We start from the raw sequence: 16,852 nt of genomic DNA, 5'->3' as shown, positions 1-16,852 counted from the left end.
TATGCAGTGGGGCTGAAATTATGACATCAAAGGCCTTACTCATCCACTGGTATGTTATGATGATATTATGGAATGTAAAGCTTTGTTTACGCTAGAGGGAAATCAGTTTGACTGGTAATGTACGTAATAATGTGTACCGGGAACTGGTCCTAATTTCCTGTACTGGGTCTTTAGGGTGTGTGTCTGCGTGTCTTTCTATCATATTTGTCCAGTACTGGGTCTTTAGTGTTTGTACATATACTGTATTTGTGCAGTACTGGTCTTTTGGGTGTGTGTGTGTGTGTGTATGTGCATGTACACATGCACGTGTAAGTGTGTTGTGTGTGTATGTGCATATATGTGTGCATGTCTGCATGCGTGTGTGTATGCGTGCGTTTGTGTGTGCATGTGGGGCGTTTGTGTGGGGTATGTGCGACATGCGTGTGTGCCTGTGTGTGTGCATGTGGTGTATGTGTGATACATGAGTGTACATGTGTATGTGTGTGTGTGTGTATGTGTACATGTGATGTGTGTGTGTGTGTGATATGGGTAAGTACGTATGTGTGTGTGTGATATGGGTACGTACGTGTGCGCGCGTGTGTGTGTGTATGTGTGATATGGGTACATACGTGCGTGTGTGTGTGTGTGTGTGATATGGGTATGTACGTGTGCGTGTGTGTGTGTGTGTGTGTGATATGGGTACATACGTGAGTGTGTGTGTGTGTGTAATATGGGTACATACGTGCGTGTGTGTGTGTGTGTGTGATATGGGTATGTACGTGTATGCATGTGCGTGTGTTATATCTGTGCAGTAGCAGGTCTTCAGACTGATGGTACTGTGAGCTCCTTGCAGCAGTGGGCTGAGGACCCAGTGAGTGAGTCAGCCTTTCCTGTGAGCCATGCACAGCCTCTACAGGGAGGGAGGGAGAGGGAGAGGGAGAGAGAGCAGGAGGGAGTAACAAGAGGGGGGGGGCACGAAGAGAGGGAGAAGCAGGAGATAGTCCGGGGCTGTACTGAGGGAGAGGGAGAGGCAGAGATGGGGGAAGGAGAGGAAGAGAAAGAGAGAGACAGAGGGGGGAAGGAGAGGAAGAGAAAGAGGGAGGCAGAGGGGGGCGAGGAGAGGTAGAGAAAGAGAGAGACAGAGGGGGGGAAGGGCGGGGGGAGGGAGAGTGAGATTAGCTGAGCCTCACTGCAGGCCCTGAGATCGACTCCCCGCGGCTGGCCGCAGCCTTCAGAATGGCACGCCATGCCCCCCCCCGCCCCCCCCATCTCCTCCAGCTCTCCCTCCCCATTAGTATTCTCCGCTCGCACCGCGTCTCTCTCTCTTTCTGCCGTCGCACATCTCTCTCTCCGTCTATCCCGCTCTCTTTTTTCCAATTCGTCCTCCCGACTCTCTCCATTCCGCACTCATTCCACACCTTTTCCTCTTCATTCTCCGCTCATCCCATTTCGCTCGTCCTCCCTCTCTCTCAAACTTATCTTCTTCCTGGCTTGGCATTCGCTGATGAATAAAAAGGTGCGAGAGTTGCTTCAGTCTGCACCAGGAGGTGGCGGGGGGTGCCCCAAAATTTCGCCCCCGTCGGCCAGCCGCCCCCCGTGGCTGTGAATACCAACGGCCATTTTAATACCCCCAATCGCCAAAGGTCAGCGGAACGACAGGCTGGCAAACCGACTGCGAGCGCCACCAAGTTCTGCTTATCGACAGCCCGTCCACATAACAAGCTATGATGACTCACGCGTACCGAAAAAGGCAACTTTTCAGAAGCGGCACTCTGTAGAGTGAACCTGTCACACGCCGTGTGACACCCCTGGGGGGGGGGAGGGGGGGATGAGGCGGTTCTGGGTTTGCAACCTGATTCGTTACGTGGAGAGAGAGAGAGAGAGAGAGAGAGAGAGAGAGAGAGAGAGAGAGAGAGAGAGAGAGAGAGAGAGAGAGAGAGAGAGAGAGAGAGAGAGAGAGAGAGAGAGAGAGAGAGAGAGAGAGAGAGAGAGAGAGAGAGAGAGAGAGAGAGCGAGAGAGAGAGAGAGAGAGAGAACAAGACAAAAACAAATAAACTAACACCTTCACCCTTCCCCCTCACGGGTTCCGGGCAAAAACAATAAACTAGACACGACAAACTAAAACAACGAAGACGAAAGAAAGCTAGAACCAGCGACTTGCTCTTCAGCTCGCCGCTGATCTCAGCTGCCCAACATTTCAGCCGAGCAGCTCCCTCGCTTTACAGCGGTATTCTCGTTCACTTTGTCTTCTGTGGGCCGACAAACAAACGACCTCCAGAACCGACTCGCTCTCTCGCGGTGTGTTCCTGGTCTCGGCCCCATACTGTGGAGAGGAGCACACCTTTAAGTACCTGTGCTGATTAGTTAACGCAACCCAGGTGTGTGTGTTCTCTCCACCAATAGGCATGGCCGAGACAAGATCCATTCCACTGGACCTAATGCCACAGAGTCATAACACGTACACTACATGGCCAAATGTTTGTGGACACCTGACATTCAACTTCTCATCCAAAATTGTGGGCATTCATATGCAGCTGGTCCACCCTTTGATGCTAGAACACCTCCACTCTTCAGGGAAGGCTATATACTACATGCTGGAGCATTGCTGCGGGGATTAGCTTCCATTTAGCCAGCATTAGTGCGGTCGGGCACTGATCGGGGCAATTAGGCCTGGCTCGCGGTTGGCTTTCTAACTGATCCCAAAGGTGCTGGATGGGGTTAAGGTCAGGGCTCTGTGCTGGCCAGTCAAATTCTTCCACACCGTTCTCGACAAAACCATTTCTACATGGACCTCGCTGTGCGCCCGGGGGCACTGTCATGCTGAAACAGGAAAGGGCCTTCCCCAAACTGTTGGGGAAGCACAGAATCGTCTAGAATGTGACTGTATGCCGCTGCATTATGATTTTCCTTCACTGGAACCAAGGGGCCTAGGCCAAACCGCCTGCTCTGTGGTGAAGAGTCCTATGAAGGTAGACTGAAGGACATAAAGGTGCTTAAGGTGACAGGGGGCGGGGCTGACAGTACCTGCTGGGTAATGGTGTCCCAGGGCCCCTGCAAAAGGCGCTGTCTGTAATTTGGGTGGACGTTGTCCCATATGTCCTCCAGGGACAGAGGACGGCCGTCTGGAACAGAGACGGGACATGGGTGCATCAAGGTCATATGACTACATCAACTGGAACATTCAAGAGGGTCCCCCCGCCCCCCACACACACACACAATTTAAACCCAACATATGTATGAAAAATTCCATGAATTTGACTAGTCTGTTTCTGTAGGCTGTTTCATCATTGTAATCGACTCCATCAATTTGGGAGAACCTGTCACAGAGAGCAGGTTCTTGCTTCAATTACCGCTCTTTGGGACCGACAGCTACGCCTGGTAATGGCAGACTGTGGCAGTAACAGTGTCTGACAGGAGTCGCCCAACACCACCAGCTGGGAAATTTGTTAAAAGCAAAACAAAACAAAAAAACAAAGCTGAACCATAAGGTTGACACCGAGTATCAGTACATCAAAACAACAGAATTCATTGTTGGCAGTCTAGTCCCTTCGTTCAAAAAACATTTCCTGAATTGCACAGGTGGCTGTCATCCATTTTAACAGAATGTGTGAAGACAAAGCGTACAGCGTCAGAGACGGGCACGGAAGCACAAGTGTCCTGGGCGCCTCTGACGCCACACCAAACGCATGCTGAACATATTTCACATTTCTGTGAGGTTCAACGGGGTCGTGGCCCGTTCTTGACCTTTCAAACAATACTTAAACTCTTCGAATATCTGGTTGCGGTCGTCAGGAATTTAAGCATTTATCAGATAAGGGTTGTACCGTGGCACGAGAACACCGTGGACAAGTGTTTTACATTTTAAAGGTGAACTCCACACACAATGGAGTAAAACTCTGCACAAGGAGCACCTTGATATACAAAGTCAAAAGTATATAATAAATATGTAATCAGAAACATCTGAGGGATATGTTAAGTACAAGGGAACCCGTGTACACTGTGGTTTAAAAGAGCACTTTGCCATTTTGAATTCAAAATGTTGCAATTTGAATATTAGCTTGCTTTTTAGTCTCTCTCCTTCACTGTGCATAACATTATGCTTATTGTAGCATTGTTTGTTAAGGTGGCAATGGTCACCATTTTCCCTTAACTTTGACTTGCAAATGAATGCAAGCAATAGGTTCCTTTTTTTTTTCCTTCTCAAGCACAGCTTGGCAAGTTAATTTTGGTGATTGCTGAATTACGCAAAAATGTGCCTGTGAAGAAAAACACTTCAGTCTAATCATTTGGGCGTAAGTTGAGGGCGAATGCTGATTGGCCTTTGTTTCAATTACCAGACGCTTTTGCGTCCATACAGCTGTTTGCCTTGCAATACCGTGTGCATAAATCAGCTAGCCGCTCTGGATAAGAGCTTGTAATAATTAGCATTTGCAACGGAAGAGCTACCTAGGGTAGACGCTCTGAAGTATAACACTGGGGCCTGGTAACTGCAGGAGTACAGGACATGGTACTCATAGCGGGTCGGAGAGGACGTCTCTGATGCCGCGTGCTCTTCGTCATCACCAGCCTGCTCCTCATCGTCATCTTCTAGGTCCTGGAGAGACAGAGGGGGAGGTGTTCTGTCACAAAGGATCAAAATAATTGTTTGTAATAAAGATGATCACCAGTGTCGTACAAAGACCTTATATCTCCAAAAACACAGGAATGTATTTTTTCCCCCATTTATGGACGTAACATCATGGTTTAGTAATGTGAGGTTTTGAACCAACTTTATGAGTTATGTTATTGCACTGACAAGTGCAAAGAGCAGGATGAAAATTTTCAATATGTTCAAGAAAAAATAGACAAAAAAATGGACAATGGAAGGTGGTTTACCAAAACTCAATAACATATGCAAATGAGCGTGGTTTGAGCGTGGGGGTTTTTGTTTATTTTTTAATAACACCGTCATGTTAGGCAAGAGACAAATAAACTGAGGGCACATGGGAAGGTTCTAGAAAACCGAGCCCGGTCCAGCAGGCAACCGACCAGTCGCACGTCCTCTTTTCACATCCCGTAACACTGGGCTATAGACGTACCACCGTCGTTTCACGTGCGCGACTGCAGACGTTCCCGCTCTCCTCCCGTGCACCTGCCGTTTTACCGAAAACACTACGGGCAGGAAGACGTTATTTCCATTATCACCGAAGCACGCTAGCAACACACTGACGGATGCAGAACGTACGGGCCGCGTCAGCATGTTGCTTTTTTGATAAACACATTTGAACTCAACGGAGCCTCGCTCGTAATTGCCATTATATAAACTTAATTACAAAGGATGTTTCAGTGCGCTCCGCGATCCAGTGTTTGATAACAACGTGAGGTAATTTAATTTGTCAGCACAAAACTGCTTTGTTGGGGGTTTGCCCAGACTCTTGGTAATACCTTGTAAGTGCAAACTCTTTAGTCACAGAAGCCGGGAGATCGCGAAGCCCCCTTTTTTTTTGCGGTCTGTGCTTCGAGAAGGCGGGAGTGCTGGTTCGAGCGCTATCGATAGCGGCGCTAGGTCGAAATGCGCGTCCGGAAAACCGCAGCGTCGCAACTCGATCCGCTTCTCCCGACAGCTCCGGAGCCTTCCGAAGCCCGCTTTATTGTTTGTTTTTTTTGCGAGCGCTGCGGCCCGCTCTGCTGGAAACTCCGCGGCAACGAGCGAGATCTGGGCACTTTAAGCCCTGGTCATCCCTCTCTAATGCGCCGCGACTTTAGCTGTCTGCGATAAGGAGCGCAAACCTGGTTTTAATGCGCTTTATGGAGATGCAACCTTTGTGGACCGGGACAAAGGGGCTTATCTGATGGACGGCCTTGCGAAAGGCTCGTCGGCACCCGCTGCCCCTGAATGTCACCAAGGCGCACGCTCCGGCTAATCTCTACGGCAACACCAAGTGCAAATGGCACAGGACTCCAAACACAAACCTTACCCCCCCCCCACCCACAGACACAGACACAGACTGCGCCCCTTCTCTAAAACACCTGACCCTCTGGAACAAGCAAAGAAAAATACATTCCTGTGCATCATCTCTGTGGTATAACACCCAGGAAAGTGTGGAAAAAGCCAGAAATCTATTATTTTGATTGGTGCCATGACGCAAATGGCATTCGATCTATTAAATAAATGAAAGATGCTTCTAGGGAAAACTGGCAGTTCGGTGTGTTTTTTCTGTGAAACAAGCTCCGAACTGCCTATGAAGAGCACACTGGGTCAGACCACTACAGAAGCGCGCGGCTGATGATGACCGGGGGGTCAGCTTTAGCCGAGTTTACACCACCTATAATTCCTCTTTTAATCCCATCATCCCTTTCTTTTCCTGCTCTGGCTATTGATTAGGTGACTGTCAAACGCAGTAATGAGCGCGAGCATCACACTCCGGGATAGAGTTATCAGATGTACAGTACTCTCAACAGCTTACTCGCTGTCAGGCAGTTAAAAGTACTTGGCTGAAGCATAAAGGAAGCCGCTCCAAAGAGCAGGCTTACCCCCTTTGCGCGGGGGTTTAAGAGGACATATCGAAATAATTAGCGCCCCCGTTTAAACACTTGGCCTCCGTTTCGAATTCGCTGCGCCGCAGCCAACGCGCGTCTTTGCCGTCCACTGGACCGGCTTCATTTCCGCTGCGGAAACCTACGGGCGGCGATGCGCTCTCATTCCGTTCGGTCGGTTCCGGAACGCGTCGCAGCTTTCCGTCCCGAAACTGCCGCCCCGGGCCGAAGCGGTCCGCAGCCGTGCCCAGCGGATGACCCGCCGGTTCCAGTTCAGCGGGCCAGCCCCCCCCCCCCCCTCCGGGGGACCGAGTCCTGCCCCGTTCCCCTTGTCCCAGGGCCAGGTGTTTGGCACAAGCTCCCTCCTCAATTAAGACGTCGCTTCAAACACCCCACTCTTTTTCCACCTGCGTGTGCACGGACAAGTTTGTTCATGAAAGCAAACAAACAAGCAATTTAATTTAATTGCGGGAAGAGGGGGCAGAGGGAGGGAGGAGGAAGGGAGGGAGAGAGGAAGCGAGAGAGGGAGGGAGGGAGAGAGTGGGAGAGAGCGAGAGGCAATCCCTTAAACTGTTTTTAAATGAAGGTAAAGAATAAAATGGTGAGCACATTGTGTAATGAGTGCTGTATTTGACGTAAAATCATAGGACATGTAAATTGTCATGACAAAGATTATCACACAAATAAAACATTTTTACATCATAAACAAATCAAGGAAGAAATCAGAAAAGGTACTTCAACAAGCCTGTCTTAACTCAATGAACTCAGAAACTGAGTAACAACCCGGGGAAAGAATCCTCCAAAAAAATTCTCATTAATCTGTCACACAAAGGATAGCACCGACGAGAGCTTGCAGCAGCGCATTTGCAATTCAAATTGTGAGCGCCTGAGCGCTCCACTGCTTTGCTCCGATTCTGAATTGTTTGTCCTCTCCGCCTAACTTTGGATGAACGGCGTCGGCCAGTCAGAAACAAGGTGAATGACATTTGTCTTTTGACAGGGGGGAAAGAGACGCACTTTCTTACATTAACTGCATTGCGATAAGGAGTACATATGAATGCAGTATGGGGTGATACGTAACCACAAACACTAAATTATTTAGTTTTCCTTTTTGGTCTTCCTCCTTGTTTTCACGGTGAGCTGCGAAAACGCAGACCGTAGGCTACAGGCGATATCGGATCCGGTATAAAGGAATCCGCTAAAGCAGTGTAGCCTACTCCGAGTTTTAATCCCGCATCCATGTGCTGCTGACAGTGTTCAGTTGAGCAGACACCAATCACAAACTGCTGGTGATGGATTTTCTTTTCTCGTTAAAGTTTTCAATTTCGCACCGGAATACTAATGTATCATCAGGTCTGGAAACGATGCCTCTCAGGCAAGCTGCCTCTTTAACAGCGTCGACAGCCGAGGGGGCAAAATGAATGATCTTACGCAAAGATGCACAGGAATACATATAAAATTATATATTAAAAAAAATATATATATGATGTCATAAACTGCAGATGTCTCGCGCTTTTTAAAAGACTGCCGGATTTGAGAACGCTGCTGTCTTCAGTCTCAAAAGAGGGAATAAACGATTAAATCAGATTTTCAGCTGAATGCAGTCCTAATTACGTGTTTAAATCTCAGTCTTTTGTTTTTGTTTACTCTCTTTATCACTTACAGAATATCGGTGTCAGCTGCCATATACAATTAGAAATGGTATGTTTTACTGACATACTTAAATCACTATACTTTAACAGACAAATATCTATAAATATGTGGGCAAAAGTGAGTTTTGTTCAGATAACAAAATCTTCCACAAAAAAGTTGGTCAGCTATGAAATATTATTTAACAGTTTTGATAAGAAGGCAAATAAAACTACACAAAATAGTGTATTAAACATTCTAATATCCAAGCTATGACATACTGTAAACACAGAATTACTCAACTCTTAAACTGGGACAGTTAAGAAGCTATTTGGAACAGTTTTAGCATTCTTTCAGAAAGATTCCTTTTCGACAGCAGAAAGCCACAAAGAGCGTTTGGTTACAGTAATCCCATGCAGATCCTTTTGAATTCCTTTTCCCCCTCAACCAATGAATGCGAGGGCTTTCTCCCTGCCAATGAACTGCTGTGGGTTCTGCAGAGAACTGCCTCTCTCTGTAATCTCATTATACTGTTCGGGAGGGCGCACCCCACTGGTGTGTCATCATCGTAACCTTTACCGCCATCAATCCTCCCATTCCCGCCGCTAACAAACACGCACCCAGGCTCAAAGCAGCACACACATACACAGCCGAACGCCCACATGCGCTACCCAAACATAGCCACTGACACACCACAAACGTAGCAACGCGCTCACACACACTGCAACATATATAGTGACATGCCCTCACACACTACCACATACACTGCCACACACACCCACACATGTTGTATATACACTGACAGGCTCTAACATACACATAAATACCCACAAAGGCATATACACATACACACACACACACAGTATCACACATGCAAGCACACACACACACTCCCACATCTCCATTAGTTAGACACCAAATTAACTTACATACATAGCCCCCACCCTCCCCCACCCCCGGCCCCAAACCTAGGACCACCGCAGCACTACCGGCCACAGACCAGCACAGAGGAGCCTGCTGGCCTTTGCATCACCACCAAAACCAGGTGATTACAAGTGCATGTGACAGCTAAACAAAGAGAAAAACAAACGCTCGTTTTTCAGTGGTAAAAAAATCTTAAGTCTTCTCTTCTGAAAGCAAACGAGCGCAGTTAAAGTCAAAGATTCCCAGCATCACGGTGGAATGCGCGGTTTGCTTTTCAGTAATTACGGGGTGGGCGAAGGAGGGGAGGGCTTCTTTATAAAAAAATAAAATAAATAAAAGCAGAAGGGATGATGTCATAGCCACAGCAGTAATGCGACCGCCATCAGCACACAGGGAGGGGGAGACCAGCTGGCCGAACCGCCTCACCCACTCCCACTCCCACTCCCACTCCGTGCTAACCGCACACTGGGTCTGGCAAGGTCAAATCCAGCACCTTCCATGCACATATCCCATCATGCTCCGGCAGTCACCTTGGCAACCGGCCTCTCAAAGCGCGGGCATTCTTCTCCTGAAATTATTTGTCATTATTTGGCGTCTCTTCTGCTTAACAAACGCCGTCGATCTGCGCCGCGACCATTAATCAGGATTATTCCGGAGAGTGCGGGTCGACTCAACCCTCTGACGAAACTCCCAGGGTGGAGGAGGGAGAAAAGGCACTGGACATTACTCAGTGCCAATTTCTACACCCGAGAATGAAATTCATTTTTCATACCTTTCTCTGCGGCTCCATATAGATTTGAGACTAGAGAGAGAAAAATACACACGAGTGTCTCTCCTGCGTGTGTGTGTGTGTGTGTGTGTGTGGGGGGGGGGGGGGGTGAACTGTTCACACTTCAGCACATTTAGTTCAGACCATCAGCCGATGTTTAGAAATAAGAGAAGTCCTTTCAGTCATCATTTAAAAAGACTCAAGTTGTTCTGAGAAAAAGAATTATCAGTTACTCACAGTACAAATAGCAATTCAAATTGGAGCCTTTCAGTGATTTTACTATTTTTTTCATTTATTTTTCAAGTTCACTAGCGCAAGCTAAGCAAATAAATGAATAATACTATTACTCATAAAAAAAAATAACAATAAGACAGAAGTGCTTTCTGGTGAGCAACAAGACAAGGAAAATCCCACCAACTTTAACCCTCCCCACCTGGGCGTTGCTACAACCGCAAACGTGTGGTCCTGCAGAGCCGCCAGCCAGTCGACACCGGCACGGCCAGCACTCGACTCCAGACCACAGGGTGCATCGCACACTGAAGGCATTCATCCCCAGAACAAGCACAAAGAGCCCGTCTCTTCAGTTCTGTGTAATCCTGCGAAACTGGCCTTTTTCGCAACTTCCAACTGCGTAGGTGGGACCAAGTAGTCATGCCTGTCCATCAGCTGAAATCTACACTAGCCTGAAAACTGAGTGACGTGCTTTAATACTTTTATTGTTCAAACTGAAATTTCACGGAAAATCTTTCTCCGCTTCAGCGACGGTTCCCAACGATAAAGTCAAACGACAAACACGCGGGAAACAATCGGAATTCCCTTTTCAGGAACGGACACCCTTCTGATTTACAGCAATCTGGGTTTGTTATTCCGTATTTACACCTTCCAATCGCACGTCTGTTCTCGAACGGTGTCCAAACATCAACTCTGATGAAAAAACATTCTCTGGTATCTGCCTCGCTTGAAAAGCGTCTCGGCCCCCCGAGCACAGGTGCAAACGAATCGCAGGGATAGTCCTTTCTGTCACACCTGGACATTTGCATACCGTGCAACGACTTGCAGTTGGAAACGCGCTCCGAGTGGCAACCAACCTGGGATTTGTTGGGAGTGAAAAACAAACATTTCTTTGTCAGGCACCCGCACCCTACACTATGTAGCCATCCAGCATAGAATGCGGCTTATGCTTGAATCATCAGTTTAAGCAACAGATGTTCAAGCATTTGCATAAAAATGTACAGCATAATAGTGTGAATGAGTTACCATCCAGTTAACATAGTGTGTGTGTGTGTGTGTGTGTGTGTGTGTACGTGAGTGAGCCTTCTTCAAGATTCATGGATAAAAAACTGAAGAATTCACCTTTGTGTGTAAATACGTAGAGAAAAGAGAAGCAGAACCTCATTGCTTATGGAAACCAGCCAGTCTGGGAAGCACATTCTTCCTGATTAATGTGCTCGATAAACAGTTCTGTTCGGGGTCTGTAAAATTCACGACCACTTCTGAGTGATTCGATGCGATCTCTCCATCATTTCTCAGTGACCTGAAGGAGAAAAGCAAGCTTCCGGAAAAGTTCTCCAGGTGCTGGGCTAAGCCGCTTCATGGCATGTTAGCAAACTTTTGGTAAAGTATACGCAAACCCCCAAAAAATACCTGGGAACCTGGGAGTCCCAACATTGTCCTCTTCCAAATGTGCATCTCTTGGTACATTAGAATGTGGCACCAGTGGTGAAAGTTCTGCCACAGCTTCATGAAAAGACTACTCCTCTTTTCATTGGCCAGTATGATGATGTGCATTGTGGGATCACCAGGAAACGGAGGTAGATCTTCCTGTACAGGGATAAATGAGGCTTATGCAGTGAGAGAGACTAAAATCGCCTATTCATTAGGCTTCATGTGATATTGTGTCCAGTGTAGCTTCCTAGTTCGCTTCCACCATCTAAGATCCTATAACGAGGCATTGTTTTATCCTGTCTAGCCCACTGATTTAGACTTTATCAGGTCTAGGTTACCCAGCCCAGGCATTAGGTTGTCCAATGTTGAGGGGTGTACCTGAAAAGTTATGTGGGGCAACAGGTATGAACATAAGACACAGGCACATTTATGTCCATATCACCACAGATCCAAACCAAAAACCATCAGGGAAAAAAGGAGAGTCTGTGGAAAGTCACAATGCTCACATTATTAATATTATTTGCATGCGAGCACGGACAGCATTTTTAGCCACTGAAATTTTTGTCAGGATGCCGTGATGCATTGATTAGAGTATTTTGTAGTCCTCAATTTGCCCAGCGCAAGTTGAAATTGACTCTAATTAGTGCTCATTTCAGCTCTGTTGGGGTAATAAAAAAAAGACAGGTTTATGGTTCGTGTCACAGGCATTTTTGATCTGGCAGAATCACATAGCAAAGCTCTTACAATATTGATACCCGTGAGGAGGGTGAGGTTCGGGCGAGCAGAAGCTGGAGACCGCATCGCTCCGGTACTTTGGGTTTCCATGGGAACAGGCCGTTGCCTTGGGTTAAGCGCGTCGCACGAACTTCTGGAGCTCGGCTGCCTTTTGTGCGTTCCGCGGGGCGGAGGCGGCCGCTTGAAAGGGACCGCTTTTCTTTTCCAGTGTCCGGTTCCTTTCTTTGACTGAAATGTGTAACAATGTCCATGTTTCCTGACCTCAACCTTTGCCGTTCGCAATAAGAAAAGCGCATCCTTTAAAATCAGCCTCGTTGGGTTTTTTAAAAAAAATGTTCCCCCTCACCAACAACAAACGATGACTTGCACCGAGATGCGCAAAAAAGGCGCTTTGTTTCGTACACACGCATTCCTACGAACAACAGGATGTGGTTTTCTACTTGCAAGTATGTGCCGATGCAGCTGGACAGACAGACAGACACCTACTCATTAAAACAAAGGAATAATTGCTTGATGATACCAGTGGCGGCAATTTAAGCAAAGGCAATTTTGGCAGACGCACGGTATCTTATCACAGGGGAGATTTATCTTTTCCAATCAGACACCAGGCTCGTTAAGAACGGAAAGACTTGGGAGGGGGGTTGTGGCTGAGACAGAGGCTTAAGTTCATTGGCCACCATTCTAAAGAAAACATATACATCAGGGATGGTGGGCAGTCAGGGTACACACTGCACACCTTGTGAAAATCCAGCGCAAATAAAATTATAAACTGTGCACTAACCGCTAACATATTTTCAGCACAGCGTAAATGTGTTTTGGTCATATGAAAACCATTAGCGTGCATATGTGGGATATGTGGATATGTGGTTTGGAAGGCACTGCGTAGGACACACCCATAAAGGAAGATCATTTTTATGAGTCTTTTCATCAGATTGTGTCACTGCATTTTCATCCACTGTGTCACCTGACTTTAGACCAGGGCTGCTCATTCCTGTTCCTGGAGATCTACCGTCCTCCAGGTTTTCATTTCAACCCTAATTTGGCACACCTGACTCCACTGATCAGCTGCTCAACCAAATTCTAGCTATTGAATGAGGTGTGATTTGTAAGGGTTGGAGTAGAAACCTACAGGATTGTAGATCTCCAGGAACATGGTTGAGCAGACCTGCATTAGACATTCCCAATGCCTTCCTTGTTTTTACCCTGCAACTAAATACACATATGTTGTTAATATGATGCATGGACACTATTCTAGTTGGCAAACAAGCAGGCAGAAGTGCAGTCAAATATTCAAAATAAAAAGATTCATTGAAATCTTTTCCCAATACTATTATCCACACAAACCATGAAACTTCTAACATTTAAGGGGTTGGTGAAAGGAACACTAGAGTGGTTTTGAAAGCTACACAGTTGTAAGACAGAGGAGATATTGTCCTCCTGTTTTCCCCAAAAACCAGTTAGTCTGAACTCTCTGCAGTGACAGTAACGATATTCCCGTGACAAATATTTATATTCTTTTCCATTTTTATTTACACAGTATAGCCAAGCGTTCGTCAGAAGCACCGAAATGCGAGGGCTTTTGTGTGTGGGGTGCATGCTGGGAAACACCGCACTTCCATTCACCAGACTCCGCGTTTTTTTGACAATGGGAGGAAACGATTAGCGCAAAACGCTCGGCTTTATGCGCAGGATGTACCGACGGTTACGCCGAAAGTGCAGAAAAACGGGGCTGAGGTCTTTAGAGAATGCATCGACGCAGAATACATCATCAGAAGGGCCTTTTGAGAGCAAGCAGAGGAGCGGCGGAGACACAGGCGATGCGCTTTCTCGGTTAGCGACGCACAGCATGGCTGTCGCTAGGAGCACTCGACGGCTGAGAAATGAATTCCGCGAAATTATACGAGCGCGTTTTTTTTGTGCCTTAGAAGATTCCCGTTTTTTCTGTCGGCACCCACCGAGTCTTGGACAAAGCCTGTTATTTTACGTAGCAGAAAATAGATACTCTTGAAAAAATTGTATTTAAAACAAACACATACGTAAACACTTTATAACTCTAACTCACACATGCCCGTACACGCACATACACATACACACACAAATGCACAGGCCATCATTAGCAAGACTTTCCACTACGAAAGTTTGCTTTCATATAAATTGTAGCTTTTGGTTAAAGGGCCTTGCAGTGTTTCTTACTCGTAATTAGTCCAATCTGTAGGGAAGACACACATCCTCCTTCTTCAACGGAACCCTGCTTTCAACATGCCTGATAGCAGCAGTGACATCCCCAAACCACAGGACCTTCCTCTCGAACATACTGGTTATAGTGGAGAGAATGAGCACAATAACCAGGCGATCCACTTCCCAGAAAGCTAAAGCTAGCCCAGGTAAGGCAGCAATGGCTTTTTGAACCAATGCAGTTTGTGATGTTGAAGACATGATGCAAGAACTGTGGTTATTTTGCCAGGCCAGTTTTTCATTCTTTTTTTTTTTAAATGGGGGTTCTGTGGTCAGCTCTTCCCTGTCCAAAAACCCAGACAGTGGCTCTGTGACTAAGCGAAGGAAACAGTGTGTAAAAACACCAGCCCGCACTGAGAAAACCTAGGATTAACCACTTTACATAAGCGCACACACACACACACTCATACGCACGCACACACACACACACACACACACACACACACACAAACACGCACATCAGTCTATAATTCAGACATTTACCCCCTAGTTCAGCCCAAATCACACACGCACGCACGCCTGCACGCACACGCACGCACACACACACACACACCCTGACCTCTGCAAATCCCAGCTGCTTGCCTGGAGCCCTGTCTAACAGCCATCACCCCAGACATATTCCTCCTTTTTTTTCATCCGAGCATCATCTTACATGTGTCGGGGAGTCTCACGCAGCATCTCTGGGCTGAGCGGTAGTGACAGGGCCACAGCTGTGGGGAGAGGCAGCGAATCCGCAGCCAGAGGACATGCCGGGGCAGCTACCACACGTTGCGTAATCCGCCATTCTGGCTCCCCCCGGCTCCTTGGCTACCGCTATCGGTTCCAATTCAAATCCCCTTGGCGCTAGCCTACCGGGGGCCGGCTCGGTTGTATCTGAAAGGTTATCCCGGATCGGCGCAGAGATGAACCCAACTCTCCCGCTTTACATCTGCAGTTGACATTTCAGCTCCCTTCCACACTTCTGTGTAGATGGGAATTATGCGGGGATTATGGGAATTACAGGAATTAGGGGCCCCCCCTACCTGCCCTTCTCTCTGCCCCAGGGTGTCCAAGTCGTCCGCCGGTTCACTGGCGCCATTTCGGGCGGAACGAGGGGCGGTCCTCCCCGGGACCAGAACAGTCTTCCTCATGTAGCCTTCATCGGACCCCTGGAAATAAAGACGCGTCACGGTGCGTTCCTTTTCCCCCTGAGGGACAGCCCCTGAATCAGGAGAGCTGTCGTTCTGAGCATGCTCAGAGCAAAGCACCTGTAACTGCGCACATCTGCAACAGCTGTGAGGGGTTTTTTTTCTCCCTGGTTTATTTCAGCCCAAAAGTTCCTCTTCAAGGTCGATGACTCACCCAAAAAGTTAAATGCCCTACACCACTGTTTTGGAGAGAGGATATAAACAATCTTAAATTCGAAACAACAGATCTGACCTTGACGAAAAACAAGAGCTTGGAGCCAACTTCAGCCCACCATCTACACACACATGATGGCACATACACGCACGCACGCACGCACGCACACACACACACACACACACACACACACACACACACACACATGCGCACGCGCGCACCCACACGCACACATGTGCCCACATGCACGCACACACACACACGCGCCCACATGCACGCACACACTCACAGTAACATACTCAAACACATGCATGCACACGCAACAAACACAAATGCCCATGTTCACCAAGAAACTGAATTAAACTTGGGGAGGGCAGAAAAAATGTATTTAATATTCAGTGTAATAAAACGTATTAGTAAAGAACAAGTCTTTTAAATAAGAAGGGGTAATGTACCTACTACTCAGCAAGGTGGCCAAATAAACATTAAATGCTCTTCAAACAGAACTGCCTCTAAAAACTATTTCACGCACCGTCAGGTACTGTGGTCAGCCATTAATTATCGTTAGACATTAACAAAAATAATAAACCTCACAACATCACAGGAGCTGGAAGGGGACACAACCAACAATGAAACGGGTGACAATAATCTCTCCCACAAAAAACTACAAAATGCAAACTCTGCAGTTATGAGTAAAGGTGGACATCTCCATGGACTCTTTTAACCCTTCGAAGAGTACACTTTTTGGCTGGACCGCAACAGCGGGGCCAGCCCTACAAATGCCACTCCATTGGTCGGCCGAGTTATGAAGTTACATCATTGGTCGGCCAGAGAGGTCCAGCCATATACTAGGTTTTGACCTGGTCTTGTTAGGATGTTTTTTCAAAATTCTGTGTTTTAGAACTCCACTGCTTTCAATTACCAGTGCTGATTGTGACATCAACATTAGAATACTCAATTACAAACATCCTATTCACTTATACATGATGATACACCTGAAAGGGTTAATTACATGCAGCCAGAGGCAGAGGGGAGTGCTCATAAGGGAGTAGCCAGGCA

General features: G+C 47.2%; 1 protein-coding gene across 6 annotated transcripts in view; it reads right to left on the bottom strand.

Annotated features, from left to right (window-relative positions):
* Nucleotides 1-16,852, bottom strand: part of atg10 (ATG10 autophagy related 10 homolog (S. cerevisiae)) — a 36,699-nt gene that overhangs the window by 6,755 nt on the left and 13,092 nt on the right. For all 6 annotated transcript variants that reach the window (XR_010323774.1, XR_010323775.1, XR_010323776.1 and 3 more), the window contains exons 3-5: nucleotides 15,475-15,600; nucleotides 4,426-4,573; nucleotides 3,004-3,101 (exon numbers count right to left, since the gene is read on the bottom strand). Coding sequence is in view for 3 of the 6 variants with exons in the window: in XM_064296482.1 (XP_064152552.1) it covers nucleotides 3,004-3,101; nucleotides 4,426-4,573; nucleotides 15,475-15,600 (372 nt within the window). In the remaining 3 variants the exon portion in view is untranslated. The remainder of the gene's footprint in view (nucleotides 1-3,003; nucleotides 3,102-4,425; nucleotides 4,574-15,474; nucleotides 15,601-16,852) is intronic.

The sequence above is a fragment of the Anguilla rostrata genome, chromosome 10 (genome assembly GCF_018555375.3).
Source record: "Anguilla rostrata isolate EN2019 chromosome 10, ASM1855537v3, whole genome shotgun sequence".
Taxonomy (NCBI): Eukaryota; Metazoa; Chordata; class Actinopteri; order Anguilliformes; family Anguillidae; genus Anguilla; species Anguilla rostrata.
The sequence above is the reverse complement of the archived record's forward strand: the minus strand, read 5'-3'. Positions and strand labels throughout refer to the sequence as shown.